The sequence below is a fragment of the Pseudorca crassidens genome, chromosome 10 (assembly GCF_039906515.1).
Source record: "Pseudorca crassidens isolate mPseCra1 chromosome 10, mPseCra1.hap1, whole genome shotgun sequence".
NCBI classification, from domain to species: Eukaryota; Metazoa; Chordata; class Mammalia; order Artiodactyla; family Delphinidae; genus Pseudorca; species Pseudorca crassidens.
Window position 1 is genome coordinate 8,073,056 of NC_090305.1, and position 19,323 is coordinate 8,092,378.

General features: G+C 40.6%; 1 protein-coding gene across 1 annotated transcript; it reads left to right on the plus strand.

Moving 5' to 3' along the window:
* The first annotated feature begins 337 nt into the window (after positions 1–337).
* SMIM13 (small integral membrane protein 13) lies at positions 338–15,818 on the plus strand. Its single transcript, XM_067751989.1, has 2 exons — positions 338–489; positions 11,542–15,818. Exons 1-2 carry the CDS (start codon positions 414–416, stop codon positions 11,727–11,729), a joined length of 264 nt encoding a protein of 87 aa, XP_067608090.1. The 5' UTR covers positions 338–413; the 3' UTR covers positions 11,730–15,818.
* The last annotated feature ends 3,505 nt before the right edge of the window (positions 15,819–19,323 follow it).

Genomic DNA, 19,323 nt, shown 5'->3' on the forward strand with positions numbered 1-19,323 from the left:
GGGTGGCCGCCGCACGTTCCAGTGCGCGCCCTCTGTCCCCTCCACGGGCGCGCGGCGTCCGCCATGGAAGCACATCCGGCTGCCACCGGGGTCTCCGGGCGCCGCGTCCCCGGTTCCCCGGAGCGATGAGGAGGTAGGGGCGCCCCACGTTCCTCCTCCCGCCCGCGCTCAGTCGGCCGGACCGAGAAGGACCGTGGGTCTGCCGGCCGGCCGGCCGCGGTGCCGCCCCCGCGCCGCCCCTCCCCGCCTCGCCTCCTGGGGGCGCTGCCGGGCGTCCTCCGCTCATGCCGCCCCGGCGCCCTGCCGCGCCCGGCGCCGGCCGCTGAAGCCCCGGCCGCGCCGCCCGCCCGTCCGCCGGCCCGCCCGCGCCCACCGCCCAGCCGCCCGGAGCCGGCCGCCCTCCTGACCCCAAGATGTGGCACAGCGTCGGGCTGACCCTGCTAGTGTTCGTGGCCACGCTGCTGATCGTGCTGCTGCTGATGGTGTGCGGTGAGTGAGGAGTCGCGCGGGGCAGTTACACTCCGCGGTACACACGCCGGCTTGCGTCTGGTCGACTGGCTTGTTTTGTCTGGTTTAAAAGAAAAAAAGAAGGCCTGGGTGGGCAAGTGTCTTCAAATCATCTGTTTTTCACTTACCTCTCGGGAGTGAGCCCTGATCCACGACAGGCCCGCTGTCATCCAGGAGAGGGAAGAACAGCATCCAGGGCTGGGCATCTTGACTCGGGCTTAAAGCAGGTCCTGCTTCACCGGCAGGATGGCCATTCTTACCGCAGTCTGCTTAGATTTTAACCTTGGCCTGTATCCGAAGGTGAAGTGATTTGATTACTCCTTTTTCTTTTTTGACACGTTCTGACTCTGATGATAAAGCGAGGTTTCAGTACCTTCGTTTAACCAGGGGCAGGGACAGAGTTGGGTTTGAAGCACGCGTGACATTTTTTGTTTCCTTGGAGTTCAGGCTTAAACTAAATTCCAAGCAGAAATGTTGAGACGCGGCAGGACTTAGAAACACCGGCTATATTAAACTTCCAGGGTCAGGTAACCTAACTCTTAGTTCTGTAATAATGGTGCTGTTTTGTTTGGTGTGATTTTTTTTTTTCCTTCATGGAACGAGAGGACGTGAAACTTTTTTCTCAAGGTAATATTAGCGCAATTGTAGTTTTTTTTTTAACGCACAGTAACTGATAACCACAGCTCTCTTAGCCAAGTGGCTGAGCAGTTGTGAAAATTTGGTAAGTGTTTAGAACCAGATGTCAGTGAGTATTTTTTGATAATTACACTATTGAAGTAGGGGTTCAGGTTGATGCAGTAATTTGGTCAGTATTCAAAATACTATAGGGCTTATTCATTGCATGATTAATGTACTAAATGCTCAGTATCAGCCATGTTTGGAGACACTCGTGCATATACATGTATAGACATATATTTGTATTTATACACTAGTATGTATATTTTTAATTTTCTTGCTTTTACTAAGGCACTAGAGTTAAAGCTTCTAACTTACAGCCTTTCTTTTCTGATGATAAAACAATTGGAAAGCCTTTCTCAGTTTCCTGCTTGTGATGTCAGGATTTTGGGCTAATTGTAGGTGTTTAAGATCCTTGAAGTAAGGAAAACCAGATCTATGTGATTTGTTTGATGTGAGGAAGGAGGTAAACATATGCTTTCTTTTCTAACTTGAAGAAGCAAGCTACCTGGAGATAGGAATGTAACATGTAAACCATGTAACAACACCTTAGATAGAATATTTGCCAAACTTGCCTTTGGGGCCTCAAAATTCCGAATTGCTGCATACATTAGACTTGCTCTCTCCGCTCCCAATAGCTATTTGACTTAAATTTTACTCATTTTTCTAAAAGTACCCTGCCTTTGGTTTCAGAAAACATTATAGAATGAGAGGTGACCTATGGTAAGTAAAAGAATGCCTTATTTTGATTGAGATGGTCAAGACTAATAGCTCTAAGAAGTAATCCAAGCACTTTTTTGTTGGGAGAGTGAATGATGTGATAGCTTCATGTTTTGACTAGGAGGGGCCTGGGGCTTAGGAAGAGGCGGGAAGGATCCCACCAAATTTGAGAGAGAAACTAGGGTGTTGTATTAGTGTGCTAGGCCTGTTGTAACGATGTACGACAGACGTGTAACAGCAGAAATTTATTTCCTTGTAGCCTGGAGGCTAGAAGTTGAAGATCGTTGTGTCAGCAGGGTTGATTTCCTCTGAGGCTTCTCTCCTTGGCTTGTAGATGGCGGTCTTCTCCGGGACTTTCATCTGTGTGTGTCCATGTCCTAATCTTATGTAATAAGGACACCAGTCATATTGGATTAGGGCCCCACCCTTATAAATTCATTTACCCTTAAATAACCTTTTAAAGGCCTTGTCTCCAGATATAGTTACATTGGGGATTAAAAATTGATGACACGGGTCTGCCCCAAGAAACTCATAACCTAGTTTATTTTAGAACTCTGACCGATTCTTTCACATAGTGAATTATGATTTTCAAATTTCAGGTTCCTTAGGGAGGTCTACCTTCTCCTGTCTCTGTTGATTGTACTTTCTTGCTTTTCATTCATTCTAAAAATATTTTCCACTCCCACTGTTCACTGAAACTGCCCTTGTCAAGGTTCATAACAAATGGCTTCCATATTACCAAGTCCATGGTCCCTTATGAGTTGTAATTGTATTGATACGTAACCTCTCATACTCATTCTATACAGGTGAGCATTCCTTCCATGAAGCGTTTCTCTTGGCTTTTGTACACTATACTTTCATGGTGTTCTTCCTACCATAGTGGTTAATTGTTTATCTTTTCCTGGCTTCTTATCCACTAGAATTTAACTTTTTTTGATCACAATCTATGATAGGAAATAAATTTTCATTGCTCCCAGTACATTTGTAAGTATATATAGATAAATTACGTATATCAATTAGTTATATCCACATCTATCTACCCATTATCTCTCTTGTCTCTGAAATAAAAATTTTACAGACTAGTACTTGCCATTACTCCATGAGATGCATGCTATTTTCTATTGTATTTTTATGTTACATTACGTTATAATACAAATATATAGTATTTCTATTTTCGCCTTACTTCTGTTCTCTTACTCATCTTACCCAGTTCTAAAGATTTAAATAGTAACTGTAACTGATGACTAAAATTAAATCTACAGCTCTTATTCTTCTCCTGCACCCCAGGTTCGTGCATCAAACTTTTATTCTCAATATCTCCACTTGAGGATCTAATAACCATATCAAACTAAACACATCTAAAACAGAACTTTTGATTTCTACCATCTGTTTCTCCCTCCCTCCTCACATGTTGTCAGCAGCCAAGGACTTGGGTGTCATCCTTGGTTTTGCCCTTTCCTTTCCTTATAAATATCAACTCCATCTGGAAGTCGCGTCAGTTTTGTCTTTTTTTCTTCTAGTTTTATTGAGATGTAATTGACATACAGCTCTGTATAAATTTAAGGTGTATAACATTATAATTTGATTTACATACATCATGAAATGATTATCATAGTAAGTTTAGTGAACATCCATCATTTCATATAGATACAAGATTAAAGAAATAGAAAAAAAGTTTTTTCTTCTGGTGATGAGAACTCTCAGGACTTACTTTCTTAACAACTTTCATATAGAACATACAGCAGTGTTACTTTTATTTATCTTGTTGTACATTACATCCCTAGTACTTACTTTCCTTATAACTGGACGTTTGTACCGTCATCCAATCCCACCCCTCCTCCATCAACCACAAATCTGATCTCATTTTCTTGAGTTTGTTTGTTTTTAAGTATAATTGACCTACCACACTGTTAGTTCCTGTTACGGGACATAGTGGTTTAATATTTCTATACATTTCAAAGTGATTACCGTGAAAGTCTAGTTACGTCTGTCACCGTACAAAGATATTATGTAAATATTTTTTAATAGATTTATTTTTGTTTATAGTTTTTTTATAGATTTATTTTTATTTATTTATTTATTATTTTTGGCTGTGTTGGGTCTTCATTGCACACGGGCTTTCTCTAGTTGCGGTGAGCGGGGGCTACTCTTCGTTGTGGTGCACGGGCTTATTATCACAGTGGCTTCTCTTGTTGCGGAGCACGGGCTCTAGGTGCGCGGGCTTCAGTAGTTGTGGCATGTGGGCTCAGTAGTTGTGGCTCATGGGCTTTAGAGCACAGGCTCAGTAGTTGTGGCGCATGGGCTTAGTTGCTCTGCGGCATGTGGTATCTTCCCAGACCAGGGCTCGAACCTGTGTCCCCTGCATTGGCAGGCGGATTCTTAACCACTGTGCCACCAGGGAAGCCCTATTACATAAATCTTGATGTTATTCCCCACTCTGTACATTTTATACCTGTGACTCATTTATTTTGCAACTGAAGTTTGTACCTCTTAATCTTCCCTACCCTTTCCCCCACCTCCTCCCCTATGGCAACCACCTGTTTGTTCTCTGTATCTATGACTCTGTTTCTGTTTAGTTATGTTTGTTCAGTTGTTTTGTTTTTTAAATTCCATGTGTAAGTGAAATCATGGAGTATTTTTCTTTCTCTTTCTGACTTACTGCACTAGCACAATACCCTCTAGATCCATCCAGGTTGTCGCAAATGGCAAGATTTCATTCTCTTTTATGGCTGAGTAATATTCCATTGTATACATATACTTCATCGTCTTTATCCATTTCCGTTTGCACGGAATACCTTTTTCCATCTCCTCAGTCTATGTTTGTCAGTTTTGTCTGTGGTGGTTTGAATCTGCAGATGTGGAACACATGGGTACAGAGGGCTGACTGTATTTTATGTGTTTGTTTCTCCCAGTTAGGGCGTAAGCTCAGTGAAGACAGGGACCTTCTTTGGCTTGTTCACTGCTCTATTTCTGGATCCTAGAGAGTAGAAGCATGTAGAAGGCCCTCATATATTTGAAGAAGAAATGAAGACAGATTCCTCAATATAAATTATTAAATTTCTATTACAAATACAGTCTTAAATGTGGTACAAACCAAGGCTATCTCAAGGTGGATAACCCTTGTATTACTCAATAAAATACACTTAATGAACTGTTATGTTCAGGTGCTGTGATGGAGGTCATGAGTGTCCAAAAATTAATAAAGCGTAATCCCTAGTATACTTTCTTAAATGTTTGGTAGAATTAATTTAGGCCAGGACTTTGGGGAAACCTTTTAACTGCAATTCAGTATCTTTCATTTGGGCTAATATTAGGCTATTCCAGTTACTTGTTTCTTCTTGAGTGAGCTTTTGTAGTAGTTTGTGTCTTTCAAGCACTATGTCTATTTAATCTGAATTAATGTTCTCTCATTATCGTTTAATATCTGTAGGATCTGTGGTGATGTCTTCTCTTTCATTCTTGATATTGTTTGTGTTCTTTTCTCTTGTTTATCACTCTGGCTAGAGGTTTATAAATTTTATTGATCTCAAAGAATCTGGTTTTTGGTTTTATTGATTTTTTAATTTCTTTACTTGTCCATATTTTATTTCATTGACTTATGCTTATATCTTTAGTTTCTTCTACTTATTTTGATTTTAGTTTGCACTTCTTCTAGTTTCTTATGGTGGAAGCTTAGATTATTGATTTTAGACCCTTCTTATTAAAAAAAATAGCTATTTGATGATATAAATTTCTTTCCAGGTATTACTTTTGATTTTTTTAAAAAAAACTTTATTTGGTTCAAAATATTTTTTAGTTTCACTTGTGATTTCTCTTTTGAACCATGACTTATTTAGGACATTTTCCCCCCATATATCATTTTCTAGTTTAATTTTGTTATGGTGAGAAAAGTGTATCAAGTTTAGGAAGGTTTACACTTAATGAGACGAATTAATGGTCTGTTTTGGTGGATGTTCTGCCTATACTTGAAAAGAATGTTTATTCTGCTGTTACTGAGTGGAATGTTCTGTACATGTCAGGTCAACTTGGTTGATAACATTGTTCAATATCAATGTTGTCAATAATATCGTTCAGCAGGTCTTTTTATCAGCTACTCTGTTACATAGTAGAAATCTTAAGAGCTCTGAAATGGATCAATTGGTGAAAGTCATTAACCACTTAAATTTATGGTACTTTTGGTGTGTGTTGGGGGTTGGGGTTGGAGGATGGAAGTTGAATGGTTTGTTTGGACTACCTACTCTGTGCCAGATACTCTTCTAAGACATAGAGGACATAGTGGAAACCATAGATAAACCATAAATTTTCTTTCCTTAAGAAACTCATGTCTTGGGGGGATGACAGTTAGTTATTAAGACAATGAAGGATGGAAGTGAGCATGAAATGCTAAAGCAGCCACCCAAGAGAGTACTCTACTGAAGAGATAGTACAGTAGAAAGACGCAAAAATTATGTGTTCATGATGCTTAAAAAGCTCAGTGGCAGTGGTAGTAACCTCTTGTCTGTGGAGTTTGCCCTGGAGAGGAAGAGATTGGAGCCTAAGAGATGGTAACAATGGATAACATTTGATGAGTGTTTATTATGTGCGGGCATTCTTTTTAGGTTCCACACATTAATTCTTTTTATTACCACATTGACTCTGAAAGTGGGTGCTGTTGTCTCTATTTTACAGATGAGGAAACTGAGGCACATAGAGGTTAACTTGCCCAAATTTCGAGTGAGCTGTTGAGTTAGGATTCATGGCCAAGCAGTGTGGCTCCAGTGTGCCTCTGAGTTATAAGAAGTTGTGGTGGTAATCCAGTTGACAGATAATAAGGATTTGACGTAGGATAGAGAATGGCACTAGGAATATAACGAAGGAAACAGATGGGAGAGGGTTTATTAAGGTAGAATCTATAGCACTGAAGTAAAGCAGGGTAGGGCTGAAATACGCTCTTTCCCACCTGAGAGATGGGGAAAGGATACAACACCCATTACAGAAATGTGAACATCCGGAGAAGGAGCTGTTGAACGAGTATACTTTTTAAAGATGTCTTCAAGCCAGAGGTAAAGATTCCTTCCTGGGGTTTAAGAAAGGTAGAAAGTATGGATGAAAAATTTGGTCATCCTCTATAATAGGGGTAATATTTGGATCTATGGGAGTGTTGTGATCACTGGAAGGAGAGGAAAATAAAAAGAGGAGAGGTTTTAAAGGGAACTTTAAATCTGTCTTCCATTTACTGGGTAACAGGGTTTTGGGTGTGGAGGTATTTCGGTTCCACGTTGTGTTGGGTCAGTGATGGTTTCTCCGGGGGCTTGTCTGCTGGGGCCGCCCAGTGTGTCTTTACAGAAGGATGTGCAGTAGAGGGAGCTTGGTGGGAAGGGTTGGAGAGCATGATTCTGTTTTCACTTTGCCTGTGTCTTGGCCTTGGACATATTACTTAGCAGTGAACCTTAGCTGCCTTCTGTGTAAACGGAAAATAAGGTTATAGGATTGAAGGTGGAAAAGAGCTTTATACAAATCAAGATCGGTATTGAGCCAGTCAGTTAACCACTTAGATATCATCATGAAGGTGGGATTAACTCCATGGGAGGAATGATTCCACAAAGATAAGAATTTTTTGTTCTACTGCACCTGGGCTTTTTGAACTAAAAAGATCTTGGGTAGGAAATCATATTCTCATTCCCTAATTAGTGTTTTGTGTTTTAGCCATACTTTCACTATGAAAATATGAGAAATTTGATACACTTATTGAATTCATTGCTGTTTTGCCCAGCTAGCCCTTTTCAATGGTTATGAGTCACTTTGAGCCTTCGATTTCTTATCTAGAAAATGGGGATAATGATTCCTAGTCTCACTAATTCAGAGGGCTAATGAGAGGATTAAATGAGATGTCGAATGTAAAGCATTTCATGAACTGAGAACTCTGTGATACTACCGTCCCCTGGGTTTGTGGTGTGTTGACAGTGATGGTCCGTTGTTCAAGTTCATCTGCCATTGCTACCCTTCTGCTGCCAGCACATTTATCTTGCATAGAAAAACAATATACGGTATGTTTCATGAGATCCGTCCTGTGAACTAATGCTTAGTTACTGGCACACACAAGTTGAGTGCTTATTTGCTTATCCCAGGACACACACCCTTTGTTGCCGGCCAGTTTTTCTGACTCACAGACTTGCCTTTTAAACTATGAAAAACTGCAATACTTGTTTTAACAATTAGTGTAAATTTTTGACTAAGTACATATAATTGTGGACAGTCCTTCTCCCTGCCCCCTCCACCCCCTCCTTTCTGCTATTCCTCTGTCCCTCCCTCCCATTTTTCTCTTACAATCTCAGGATAAGGTATAAGACCCACGCCCCACAGAATAAGAGTAGGTAAGGAGTTTCTCGTGTCTGCATATCAGGTTTGGGTGGGAGGAATTGTAGGAGCTGTACTTCCCCCCCCCCCCCCCCCCCGTACGGTGGGCCTCTCACTGTTGTGGCCTCTCACGTTGCGGAGCACAGGCTCCGGATGCGCAGGCTCAGCGGCCATGGCTCACGGGCCCAGCCGCTCTGCGGCATGTGGGATCTTCCCGGACTGGGGCACGAACCTGTGTCCCCTGCATCGGCAGGCGGACTCTCAACCACTGCGCCACCAGGGAAGCCCGATCATTTGATTTTTGACAAAGATACCAAGACAATTTAATGGAGGGAAGAACAATCTTTTCAACAAAGAGTTCTGGAACAGCTTGGTATCCACGTGCAAAAGGATTAATTTGGATCTCTCTCTCACACCAAAGTTAACCAAAATCGATCAAAGACCTAGTGTAACAGCTAAAACTAAAACTCTTAGAAGCACGCATAGGCATACATCTTCATAATTTTGGGTTAGTCAGCGGTTCCCTAGATATGACACCAAAAGCACAAGCAACAAAAGAAAACAAGATAAATTGGATTTCCTCAAAGAATAAATGATAAATTAGGCTCCATCATAATTAAAAACTATTGTACTTCAAAGAACATTATCAAGACAGTGAAAAGACAGCCCACAGAATGGGAAAAAAATGTTTTGCAGATCATATATCTGATAAGCGTCTGGTATCAAGAATATATAAAGAACCCTTACAACTTAAAGAGACAAACAACCTGATTAAAAAGTAGGCAGAGGAATTTAATAGACATTTCTCCAAAGAAGATTTACAGATTGCCAATAAACACAAGAAAATGATGTTTAATATATTTAGTCATTAGGGAAATGCCATAATAAAAGCCACAATGATAAACCACTTCACACCCACTAGGATGACTGTAATAAAAAAGGCGGGCAATGAAAAGTCTTGGTGAGGATGTAGAGAAGTTGAGAACCTCTTACCACGCTGATGGGAGTGTAAAATGGCACAGCTGCTTTGGACAAGACTAGCAATTTCACAAATGGTTACGCATAAGTTACCATATGACGCAGCAATTCTACCCCTAGGTATAGTGGACCATGGAACAACATGGGTTTGAACTGTGTGGGTCCACTTAACATGCGGATTTCTTTCACTAAAGACACACTACAGTCCACTACATGATCTGAGGTTGAATCCTTGGATGTAGAACTGTGGATATGGAGGGTGGATTGTAAAGTTTCAGGTGGATTTTCAGCTGTGGGGAGGGTCTAACCCCTGTCTTGTTCGAAGGTCTGTTGTATACCCAAGAGAAATGAAAACACGTCAGTGCAAAAACTTGTGCAGTTGGTCATTGCAGCCAAAAAGTGGAAACTTCCCGGGTCTGTTAATTGGTAAATGGTTAAAACTAAATGTGATGTGTCTTTACAATGGAATATTATTCAACAATAAAAAGGAATAATGTGATACCTGCAACAACGTGTTTGATGAACCTTGAAAATATATGCTAAGTGTAAGAAGCCAGGCACACGAGACCATGTACTGTGATTCCGTCTGTATGCCACGCTCCGAATACACAAATCCAGAGACAGGAGAGTACATTAATGGTTCCCAGGGGCTGGGGAGGGAGGAACTGGGGAGGGGACTGCTAATGGGTATGGGGTTTCTTTGGGGGTCGATGAAAATGTTTTAGAGTTTGATAATGGTGATGGCGGCACAACCTTGTTAATATCCTAAAAACCATTGACTTGTACATTTTAAAATGATGAATTTTATGATAGGTGAACTGTATCTCAATAAAAAAGATAATCAACAACAAAGGAGAAGTCACCCCAGATCCCACTGCCCAGGGACAGCCACAGCTCCTGTCGATTGAGCAGTTTATCAAATGTGGACCTAGGCACCTAAGCCCTTTATTTATTTATTCCTCACAGTGGCTTTATCAGTCTTCTGTCAGGCCTGGGCCCCCTGACCCCTCCAGTGCTCTTCCCTCTACCTCGCTGTGCCTATTTTTACAAAGAATTTTGAGTGAAGAGAGAGCTTGCTGATTTGGAGTATCGTTAAAATACTGTTTTATAGAGTTAGGTGCTTTCCTCACACAGTTGACTAAAATATATTTGTGGTGTGGTTCAGTTAGCACTCAGCACTCAAGCTTAAAGGAAGTCAAAAACTTGAGAAAAGGGTTAAATCTCTGAGGTTAGGTTTTTAGTACCAAGGATTTTATGTTCATCTTTCCCCCCAGAGATTATAAGAAAGAAACAAGTAAAATTAGAAACTTCCTTAAGTGGCCATTCATCTCGGCCTTTGTAATGCTGGAGTAGAAAAGCTGGTTGGATTTTGTCTCCATAAAATGCTAGTCATCAGAATATGCTATGGTCCATTGCTTTTCTATGAAACTAGAGAGTTTTAAAGTAGAAGGCATCGAGAATACACGCTAGCATGGAAAACTGTTAGCAGTGGTTAGTTTTGTTTATGAAGTACTCTTTAACATTTCAGAGCAACCAGTCATGGCTTCAGGAGTTTTATCTCCTGTGTTCTCCTTTATTGACTGTTAGTTCTATATTAGTGGACGTCTAAAACTTAAAACTCCTTGCAAAAACAAGTAAAACTTGGTTAGTAATTTTTTTTTTTAGGAGAGTTATTCAGACTTTTTAATGGCTTTGACATGAAAACACTGTATTTTTTAAAATCTTGAATTTAAGATACTGGTGCTCTGGCTTTTCATCTTGCATTGTGTAATTAAAGAAAATTTATTAATTTTCTGTGAAAGTTTATTATTTCTAGAAACTTCCTGAATAGTTTGGTCCTGAGAAGTTTTTACCAAAGTGCAGGTGATTTAGTAAATCCTGCCATTTACTGTCTTGCTTTCTGATTGAAGCACACTTGTTTTTAGTAAATACTGGCATTGAGGTGTGAATGTCCAGGTAAATAGCGAGGTGTATTCTTTCTTCCCCAGAAAAATGCTCTCAAAAAGTTGAGTTTAATACAATAAACACTCTACTTAGGTATCATAATCTCATTATAAATTTGATGTAGATGGACCAAGCTTGAATTCTCAATTCCATAAAGGCAGAAACTGTTTTTGCCATTCTGTAGAATCCCAGAGTTTTTCTTTATGCCGTGTCCATAGTAAATGCTTGATAAATGTTTGTTATATAAATTGTAATCACATATACGTTTAAATTACACATACTATTTCGTAACACACACACCCCACACACAATTAACTGAAATGTTCCCAACTGATAATACTGTGTGTCATAATTTCTCTTAATGTTTTTATCTCTCTTTAGGTTGGTATTTTGTTTGGCATCTTTTTTTATCAAAATTCAAGTTTCTTCGGGAACTGGTGGGAGACACAGGATCTCAGGAGGGAGATCATGAACCTTCAGGGTCTGAAACAGAAGAAGATGCTTCATCATCTCCACACAGGATCAGATCTGCTCGCCAAAGGAGGGTACCTGTTGATGAAGGCCACTGACCTGAGCCGTGGTCCTCTGATAGTGAATGACAAAGGACACTGGGAGTCTCTCTCTGTAATGACTTGGCTTTGCAATCTGCTAAAAGATTGAAGAACATTCATTCTTGGATCTTAAGTCCAATTCAAAAAAAGATTTACATGTAAGCCATATGAAAATAAAGGGAATTACAACCAAATTGGACCATTGCAGATTTCATCGTAAAGATAATTTTTGCTTATATACTTCTACATATATACTTATTCTTTGACTCTTGGGCTTATCTTCTTGCACTGGTGTTAATCTGGTAAATATTACAGGCTTGAAAAACCATATTTTATTAATATTAGTTCTATGTTGTACTTTTTTTTCCCCCACATTATACCTTGTCTGAAATCGGGATGCATTTTATGATTACTGTCAACCAGGCAGTAGTCATGGTGCAATTATCCTCGCCTGTGCCTGTGTGGACTTAAGGTTTGTCCTGTTGTTGGTATCAAATGTGTCAGGTTTAATTGGCTTTTAAAAATGTCTTCAAAAAGATTACACTATGATTCGGCATTGAAACGAAAAGTTATCGTGTATGCAGAAAAGCATGGAAACAGAGCAGCAGGGTGTACGTTCGATATTAGTGAAGCAAATATCCGTCGCTGGAGGAATGACCGAAATTCCATGTTTTCTTGTAAAGCAACAACAAAATGCTTTACGGGACCTAAGAAAGGAAGATACCCACAAGTAGACGAAGCTGTGCTACATTTTGTCAGTGAGACACGTGCAAAAGGACTGCCTGTCACACACCAGGCGATGCAGCTGAAGGCAGGAGAAATTGCCAAAACCCTTGGAATAGATGAAACAAAATTCAAAGCAACAAGAGGCTGGTGTGATCGATTCATGCATCGAGCAGGACTGTCGTTAAGGCGTCAAACATCATTTTGTCCAGCGCTTCCTGCTGATATTAAACCGCAAGCAGTGCTGGAGTGCTGTATTAAGAGATGCTGCATTGCCGGCACTCTTGATGATGCCAAGGGTGCTGTGGTCTGGGAGAATGCAGACACTGATGGCTGTGATTTGAGTGATTCAGAGGAGTTAGACTCAAGGCTATGAAGTTATAGTCATAACTTAACCAACTTATTTCATCATACACTTCCTTTACGTATGCACAAGATTGACGCGATAAAGATCTGTTTTAACTCTAAAAGCTGTTTGAGTAAATTAAAAAAGTAGACATTCTACAGGATACACAAGCATTGTGTCATAGTTTAATTGCCTATGTGTTTTCTTAGTGATACATGTGGTGCGTCTTACAACTGATGGCATCTTAGGTTAGGAAAAAAAGTAGTCTGTAAATTTATTTTTCTTTCTAGGATAGCAATTATTTATTGGGGACCTTAATTCTGACTCTTAGAATGTTGTTAAAATAGCTATCCGCTGTGAGATACATTTTGGAGCACCCTATTCAAGATTTTAGACTAGTAACTTGGGAATCTAGGCCCTATCCTCTACTTTAGGAAGAGTAGGGTTAGTTACTCCTTTTGTATGGGAGGACTTCATGCTCAAGGCATGTGTTGTGGAGAAAATACTTCTTCACAAACAGCAATTCAGTGACAAGACCTCAGAGGTACTGGGTATTGAGGAAAAAATAGAGAGTGGGTGAAAATGCCTGCTTTACTGTAAAATGATTCTTGCCAGGTTCCCACGTTTGTCTTCACTGAACTTTGGACTGCCTGTTGCCTGGGGAAGGGAGATGTGGATTAGAGAACCTTCCTGTTCAGTGCTGCCTGCTTTATACAAGCATGAAATGCGAAGCCAAGTTATTTTATTAATCCAAGTTCTTTTTACGTTTTAAACCTTTGTTTCTCAAGAACTAGTCATTACAGAATATCACCTCTATTTTATGATGGTGTGTAATTTTGTTTGATACCTCATACTTCATGCTGATAGTTTCGTTTGTTTATTAACAGTTCATCTGCTCTGCCCTAAGGTGGTGAACACCTCTGCTGTCATTGTAGCCCTTTGGATGTACTAAAAGGGAATTTACAGAGTATAACTTTACTTTTAAGTATTTGCTAAGGAGAGGTCCCTAGCAGCTGAGAGTGGGGCACAGTCTTTGTCTTTATTTCCTTAGTGGATGCAGTTTTCTGTTTTTATGTGACTATATTGATTAACAAAACAGTGACACAAGTTTCAAGCATTAATTTGAATGCTTCATACTAGCTAAATATCATATTAAAATGCTCATCAGTTAGAAAGAACGTTAATGCTTCTTGGTGCTGGGAGGATATTTGAATTAGATCTTCTGCAGTCTGATATTTGGAGCTGTGGATTCCGCTTTGTATGGGTACCTTAGGTTTAGGTAATGGTTGCTGACACACTTTAAGTAGCTGGTAAACTTCCTCTTGTGTCAGTATTAAGAATGATGGCCGATATAACCCCTAAAATCTGCAAGGGTCATCCACAAATTAATCCCTGAAAGATGTACATGTTGGTATTATTTATTAATATTTATGCTTTTATGGATGTCTTTTAAAAATAGAATTGTGTGAAATGTTCTGCTTAACTTGCTTGGGAAATATAACCAAAGCATATTAATAGCTCACACTCTACCGTGTTTTAACTCTTAGGAAAGTGAAATCACTGCTGCCAATATGAGAATTCTACAAACGAATTCCTTTGTTTAAAACGTTTTTTTCCCCCCAGTACACTCGCCATAGTACGTATTTCTAAGGCCACTGAGAGAGGCAGGAGAAATAGTTGTTAACACAGAAATATTTGTGTGATATAGTGTTTTTGTTCTTTTTCCTGTTTTAGTGCTTTTGTAGCTGAACTTACAGAACTCATCGTAAGTGCATTTTCAGTTTCTTAGTAGGAGACGGAGTAGCCTGTGGTCAGTTTTAAAGTTTAGAGGGTCCTGAGCATTAAAGACACAAGTATTAGTCTTGTTTGAATCCTCACAAACAGTGATGGCGAACAAGGACGTCATCGTTTGAGGATTAATTCTAAAATGAGGATTCTGGTGGGTGCTTTTCCTTCCCAACCAACCATTTCCAAATCTTTTTCTTCTTTTGCTTCTGAAACTTTTGTGAAGATTGCCTGTATCAAATTTATTGGTAGCATTGCTCTGATTTCAAGGCCAAAAAACGCTAAATATTTGTGTGACATTGTTAAATAAGGTTTTTAATATTTACATAAAGCTAAAAATAGAATTCATCCAGTGGATTTTTGTAGTGATGTTTTCATGGTGGAAACATACATACGTCATTTTGTGGTGGATAGCCAATTTATAGACATGCTGACCCATTTCTTCAGGTGTTATCAGATTTAAAAACAACTTCGAACTGTTATTTTGCTGAAAGTTGGGAATATGTTAAGTAACGGATTCACAAAATAGGGCATTTTAAACCAAACTGTGTTGAAAGGTTTGAAAGTAGTGCATTTTTACTTTTAAGAGCAACAGTTTTTGAAATTATTTTAAGTCAACAATGCAGTATTTTTTAAAGTCAGTTTTTCTTAAAAGGTATGTTTTAATGTGACATGTAACCAATGTAACTTTAGCTTTTGACTGGTAAACTTCAAGTGCTTTTATATGTCAGGTTGACTTTAAAAAGCCAATGAGCAGTACTCAGAGGTTATGGATCCTTAAGCAATTAATGGAATAGTATTTTGTTATGGAGTCTAGGATTATTGTCTGCCTTTAAAGTATTCTATAGTTTTTAACTTAAAGCATAAAGAGTAACATTTTATCTTATATTAATTTAAAAAGTTGCATTTTGCATTTGTTAATATACATGTGTCGCCCGTTTTATGACCAGTGTTTACCCCTCTAAGTCAGTTCTATGCATAACCATTCACCAAATACTGCTGCTCTGGTTTCTTAGAGGAAACATTCTGTGCTATGCTATGATGTATTGTCATCTTGCTGCTTGACAAATAGGTTTATAAGGAATTAGAACTGTGTGTGTTAATAGTACCTTTGTATAACGAGATGTAAAATTAGAGATGAGTCTGTGTAAACGATTATTCACTGTTTTAGAACTGGTCAACACTATATCTAAAGCTTCTGTGGTTTGTATGATGCTTCACTTTACACAGAATAAATTAAAATGAAAACAGAAGTTGTGTTTGTTTCATTGATAAAGAATAAGAACCATGAAGGGTACCTTGGACATGAGGGATTGGAAACCAGCCACTTTTACCAGTGGTTCACCCTTCACCTCCTTTGTCAAACTCTAAACATCTATAAGAATTAAGACAACATCTCAGTAGTATTCCTAGTGCCATGAAAGTAGTTGACTTGGAACCTAAGGGCACGTAGCATTAGAGCTCATTTACACTTCAAGTTTAGCCTTTTTTCTTCTCACGCTTTATCCAGTACCTTCAAGATTGTTTTGCAAATCTGTTTACCATAGATCATGTCTCACATTTTGTTAGTATTAACCACCAGGAAGACTGAGTGAGGGAATGGACCAAAGCCAAGTGAAAAGATGGAGGGATGCCTTGGAACCCATTTGCAATAGGAAACCATGAATTGCAGTGGCTGAGTGCCAAGTACTGATTTTTCTTCTGCAGTGCTCGGCTGCCAAGAATGTAGAATGGAAAAAGTGGACCGTGTCAGGGTCAGGCTTTGTCAGGTAGGAGTGTCCAAAGGGCACGGTCACTTGAGATTGCCGGAGACTGGCCGTGGGGTTTGGGCTGGGTTGCGAGAGAAGTCGGATCAGTAAGGCACTGATAAATGGGGCGAATGGAAAGGAATAGAGACCGAAGATAATAAAATGCATGTGCCGTAATGTATATAGTGGATAGAATAGGAAGTTTGGGGTGGAGATTAGGACTTTAGAGGTGAAGCAACCGTAGCAAAGGGGAATCAGAACTGTGACACGTTCTAGGGTGTCATGTGCATTGTCATCATGGCCACTAATAGTTCTGCATCGTGGCTGGAGTTGGGATGGAGAAGACGACCATGACCTGGGGGACCAGGTCGGGGACTTGGAGGACTGACCTTAAGGTCGGGGATGTCAGGTGGCCCTTAAAAGGAGGAAGGAGTTTCCTGAAAATGAAAGAGGAGCTGTGAGAATGCTTTCTCTTCATCCTGTCCCCCAGCACCTCTCCAAGCCAGCACGTGATTGTTACATACAATTAAGTACTTTGGTTATAAAAATGATGCTGTTTATGGAGAACTTGGCTGGGGATGGGGGAGGAGAAAGGAGTTGAGGACAACAAAAGCTTCTCTAAGAATCTTAGGGCGGAGTAGGAGTTCTCCAGGGTTCTGGACAGGAGAAAGGGCAGGTGCCAAGTCAGAGTTGAGGGAAGATGCCTTGTTTGGAGAACCGTAGGTAGTTGATTATTCCTGGAATGGAGAGTGATTATGGGGTGCAACGTTTTGGAACTGGAGAAGTAGGAAAGATCTAGGTCATCAAAGATCTTGTATGCAATGTCAACGGCTTTGTTTAACGTACTAAGTGCTGGCTGTTCTTGCAGGCACCTGGACAAAGTACAGATGGCTTAGGAAGCTCATGCTGACTGCCCCGAGGAGGTCTCCTTTGGAGACACAATGGAAACAGGGTGATAGAAAGCTAGCGGCAGGCTTGAAAGGAGTGACAGCCATGGGAAGTTTGAGGACATGAAGAATCCACAGGGCTTGAGACTGGGTTGTGAAGGCAAGTGACGGAGAAGTGAAGGATGATTTCAACATTTGAGATGGACAACGCTGAGGGAAGTGTATGGAAGAAGTAGGCTTGAGGCTGGTTGAAGGGACATGGAAGATGAGAGTCCAGTTTGGGGCATACATATTTGTATTTGAGGTGCTTACAGGCCACTGGGTGGACAGAAATACTAAACAGTTGTGAAAATGGTAGGAGGGCCATCAGTGATCATCAGCGTGTGAATGCAGTTGAAGCTGTTGGCAAAAATAGGATCTGCCAGGGAATAAGCCAGAATAAGGAGAGACCCAAGGAATGGCCCCTAAGGAGCATCAATATTTCAGAGGCTGGTAAAAGAAAAAGAGGCCACCAAGGACATTGAGAAGGACTGCGGAGAACCAGGAATATACCTGGAAGGCAATGTGCTTGAGGCCAATGAAGAAAGAGCTTGCAGAAAGAGCAAGTGTTAAACTGATATATATTAAAGAATGATGCTGCTCAGATCTGATTATTAAGAAATTGGGGTAACCTAGTTCTGGCAGAAGTCTGTGCAAAAGAAGATGTGAAATTTCTGCAAGGTGACAGTGGGGGCAAATGGAATAGATATTGACGGGAGTCAGTTGGACAGGGTTTGGTGATTGATTAGCTATGGAAGGTGAAGGGCAAGGATGAATCATTGGTGGAGGGCTGATGGAGGGCATGGGTGGAGCATGTTAGAGGGGATACGTCCAGGTGCATGGAAGACCAATGGAAATGGCCACCCAGAGGATACAGGTCAGAACTGAGTTCCTACCCAGATGCTGTAACTTGATAGTTGGCAATTTATTTAACCTCTCTGTTGCCTGGTCTGCTGAGTGAGAATGAGAACGTGCAGGGCTGTTGTAAGGAGTAAATTTTTAAAAACACCTGTTGAGCACACTTCTTTTAAAAAAAAATTTTTTTTTAAATTTTATTTATTTATTTTTGGCTGCGTTGGGTTCTTTGTTGCTGCGCGCGGGCTTTCTCTAGTTGCGGCGAGCAGGGGCTACTCTTCATTGCGGTGTGCGGGCTTCTCATTGTGGTGGCTTCTCTTGTTGCGGAGCACGGGCTCTAGGTGCGCGGACTTCAGTAGTTGTGGCTTGAGGGCTCAGTAGTTGTGGCTCGTGGGCTCAGTAGTTGTGGCTTGTGGGCTCTAGAGCACAGGCTCAGTAGTTGTGGCGCATGAGCTTAGTTGCTCCGCGGCATGTGGGATCTTCCCGGACCAGGGCTCGAACCCGTGTCCCCTGCATTGGCAGGCAGACTCTTAACCACTGTGCCACCAGGGAAGTCCCCACACTTCTTAATATATAGTAAGCAACCCATAGCTTCACTCCCACCCGCCTTTCCTTACTTCTTACCTTTGTAACCAAGGCAGCCTCCTAATGACGGCTTGGTCCAGGGGTTGGTTTCGGTTCACTGAGAAGAGTTGAAATGGTGAGAATCACAAAAACACATACGTTCATCCGACAGTCTTTTGAGGTAAGGCCTAGGCTTTTTATCACTGAATATAGATCCATTGAGTTCAATCTCATTTTCTTTGCAAAAGCCAGACTTATAATTTGGCGATCTCCAGTTTTGTTCTCTTAAAACCGGAACGAGAACAGAGTCTTGCAGAGCAAAGATTTTTACTGTAGTGTTTTTCTGTCTTTGACAGTTGCCTTGCTTGTCCCTAGATGGACAGGATTTTTTGCATTTTGTCTTTATCAAATTTTTCCGAAACATTCAACTAAGTTTTCATAGAAACAGCAACCCTTTACTCACACTCATATTTAGTTGTGACATTTCATTATGTAATTGCGATATCAGAGACAACTGAAGTAAGCAGGTTTGGGAACCATTTGGGTTAGACAGAAGTCATCTGGTGAGAAAATATGTGAGCATACAAGATACTAATCCTCTGTTCTTGATTAGGTACCCCACCCAGGCGGGGACTGTGCATCTCATGTCACAGAGCAAATTGAAG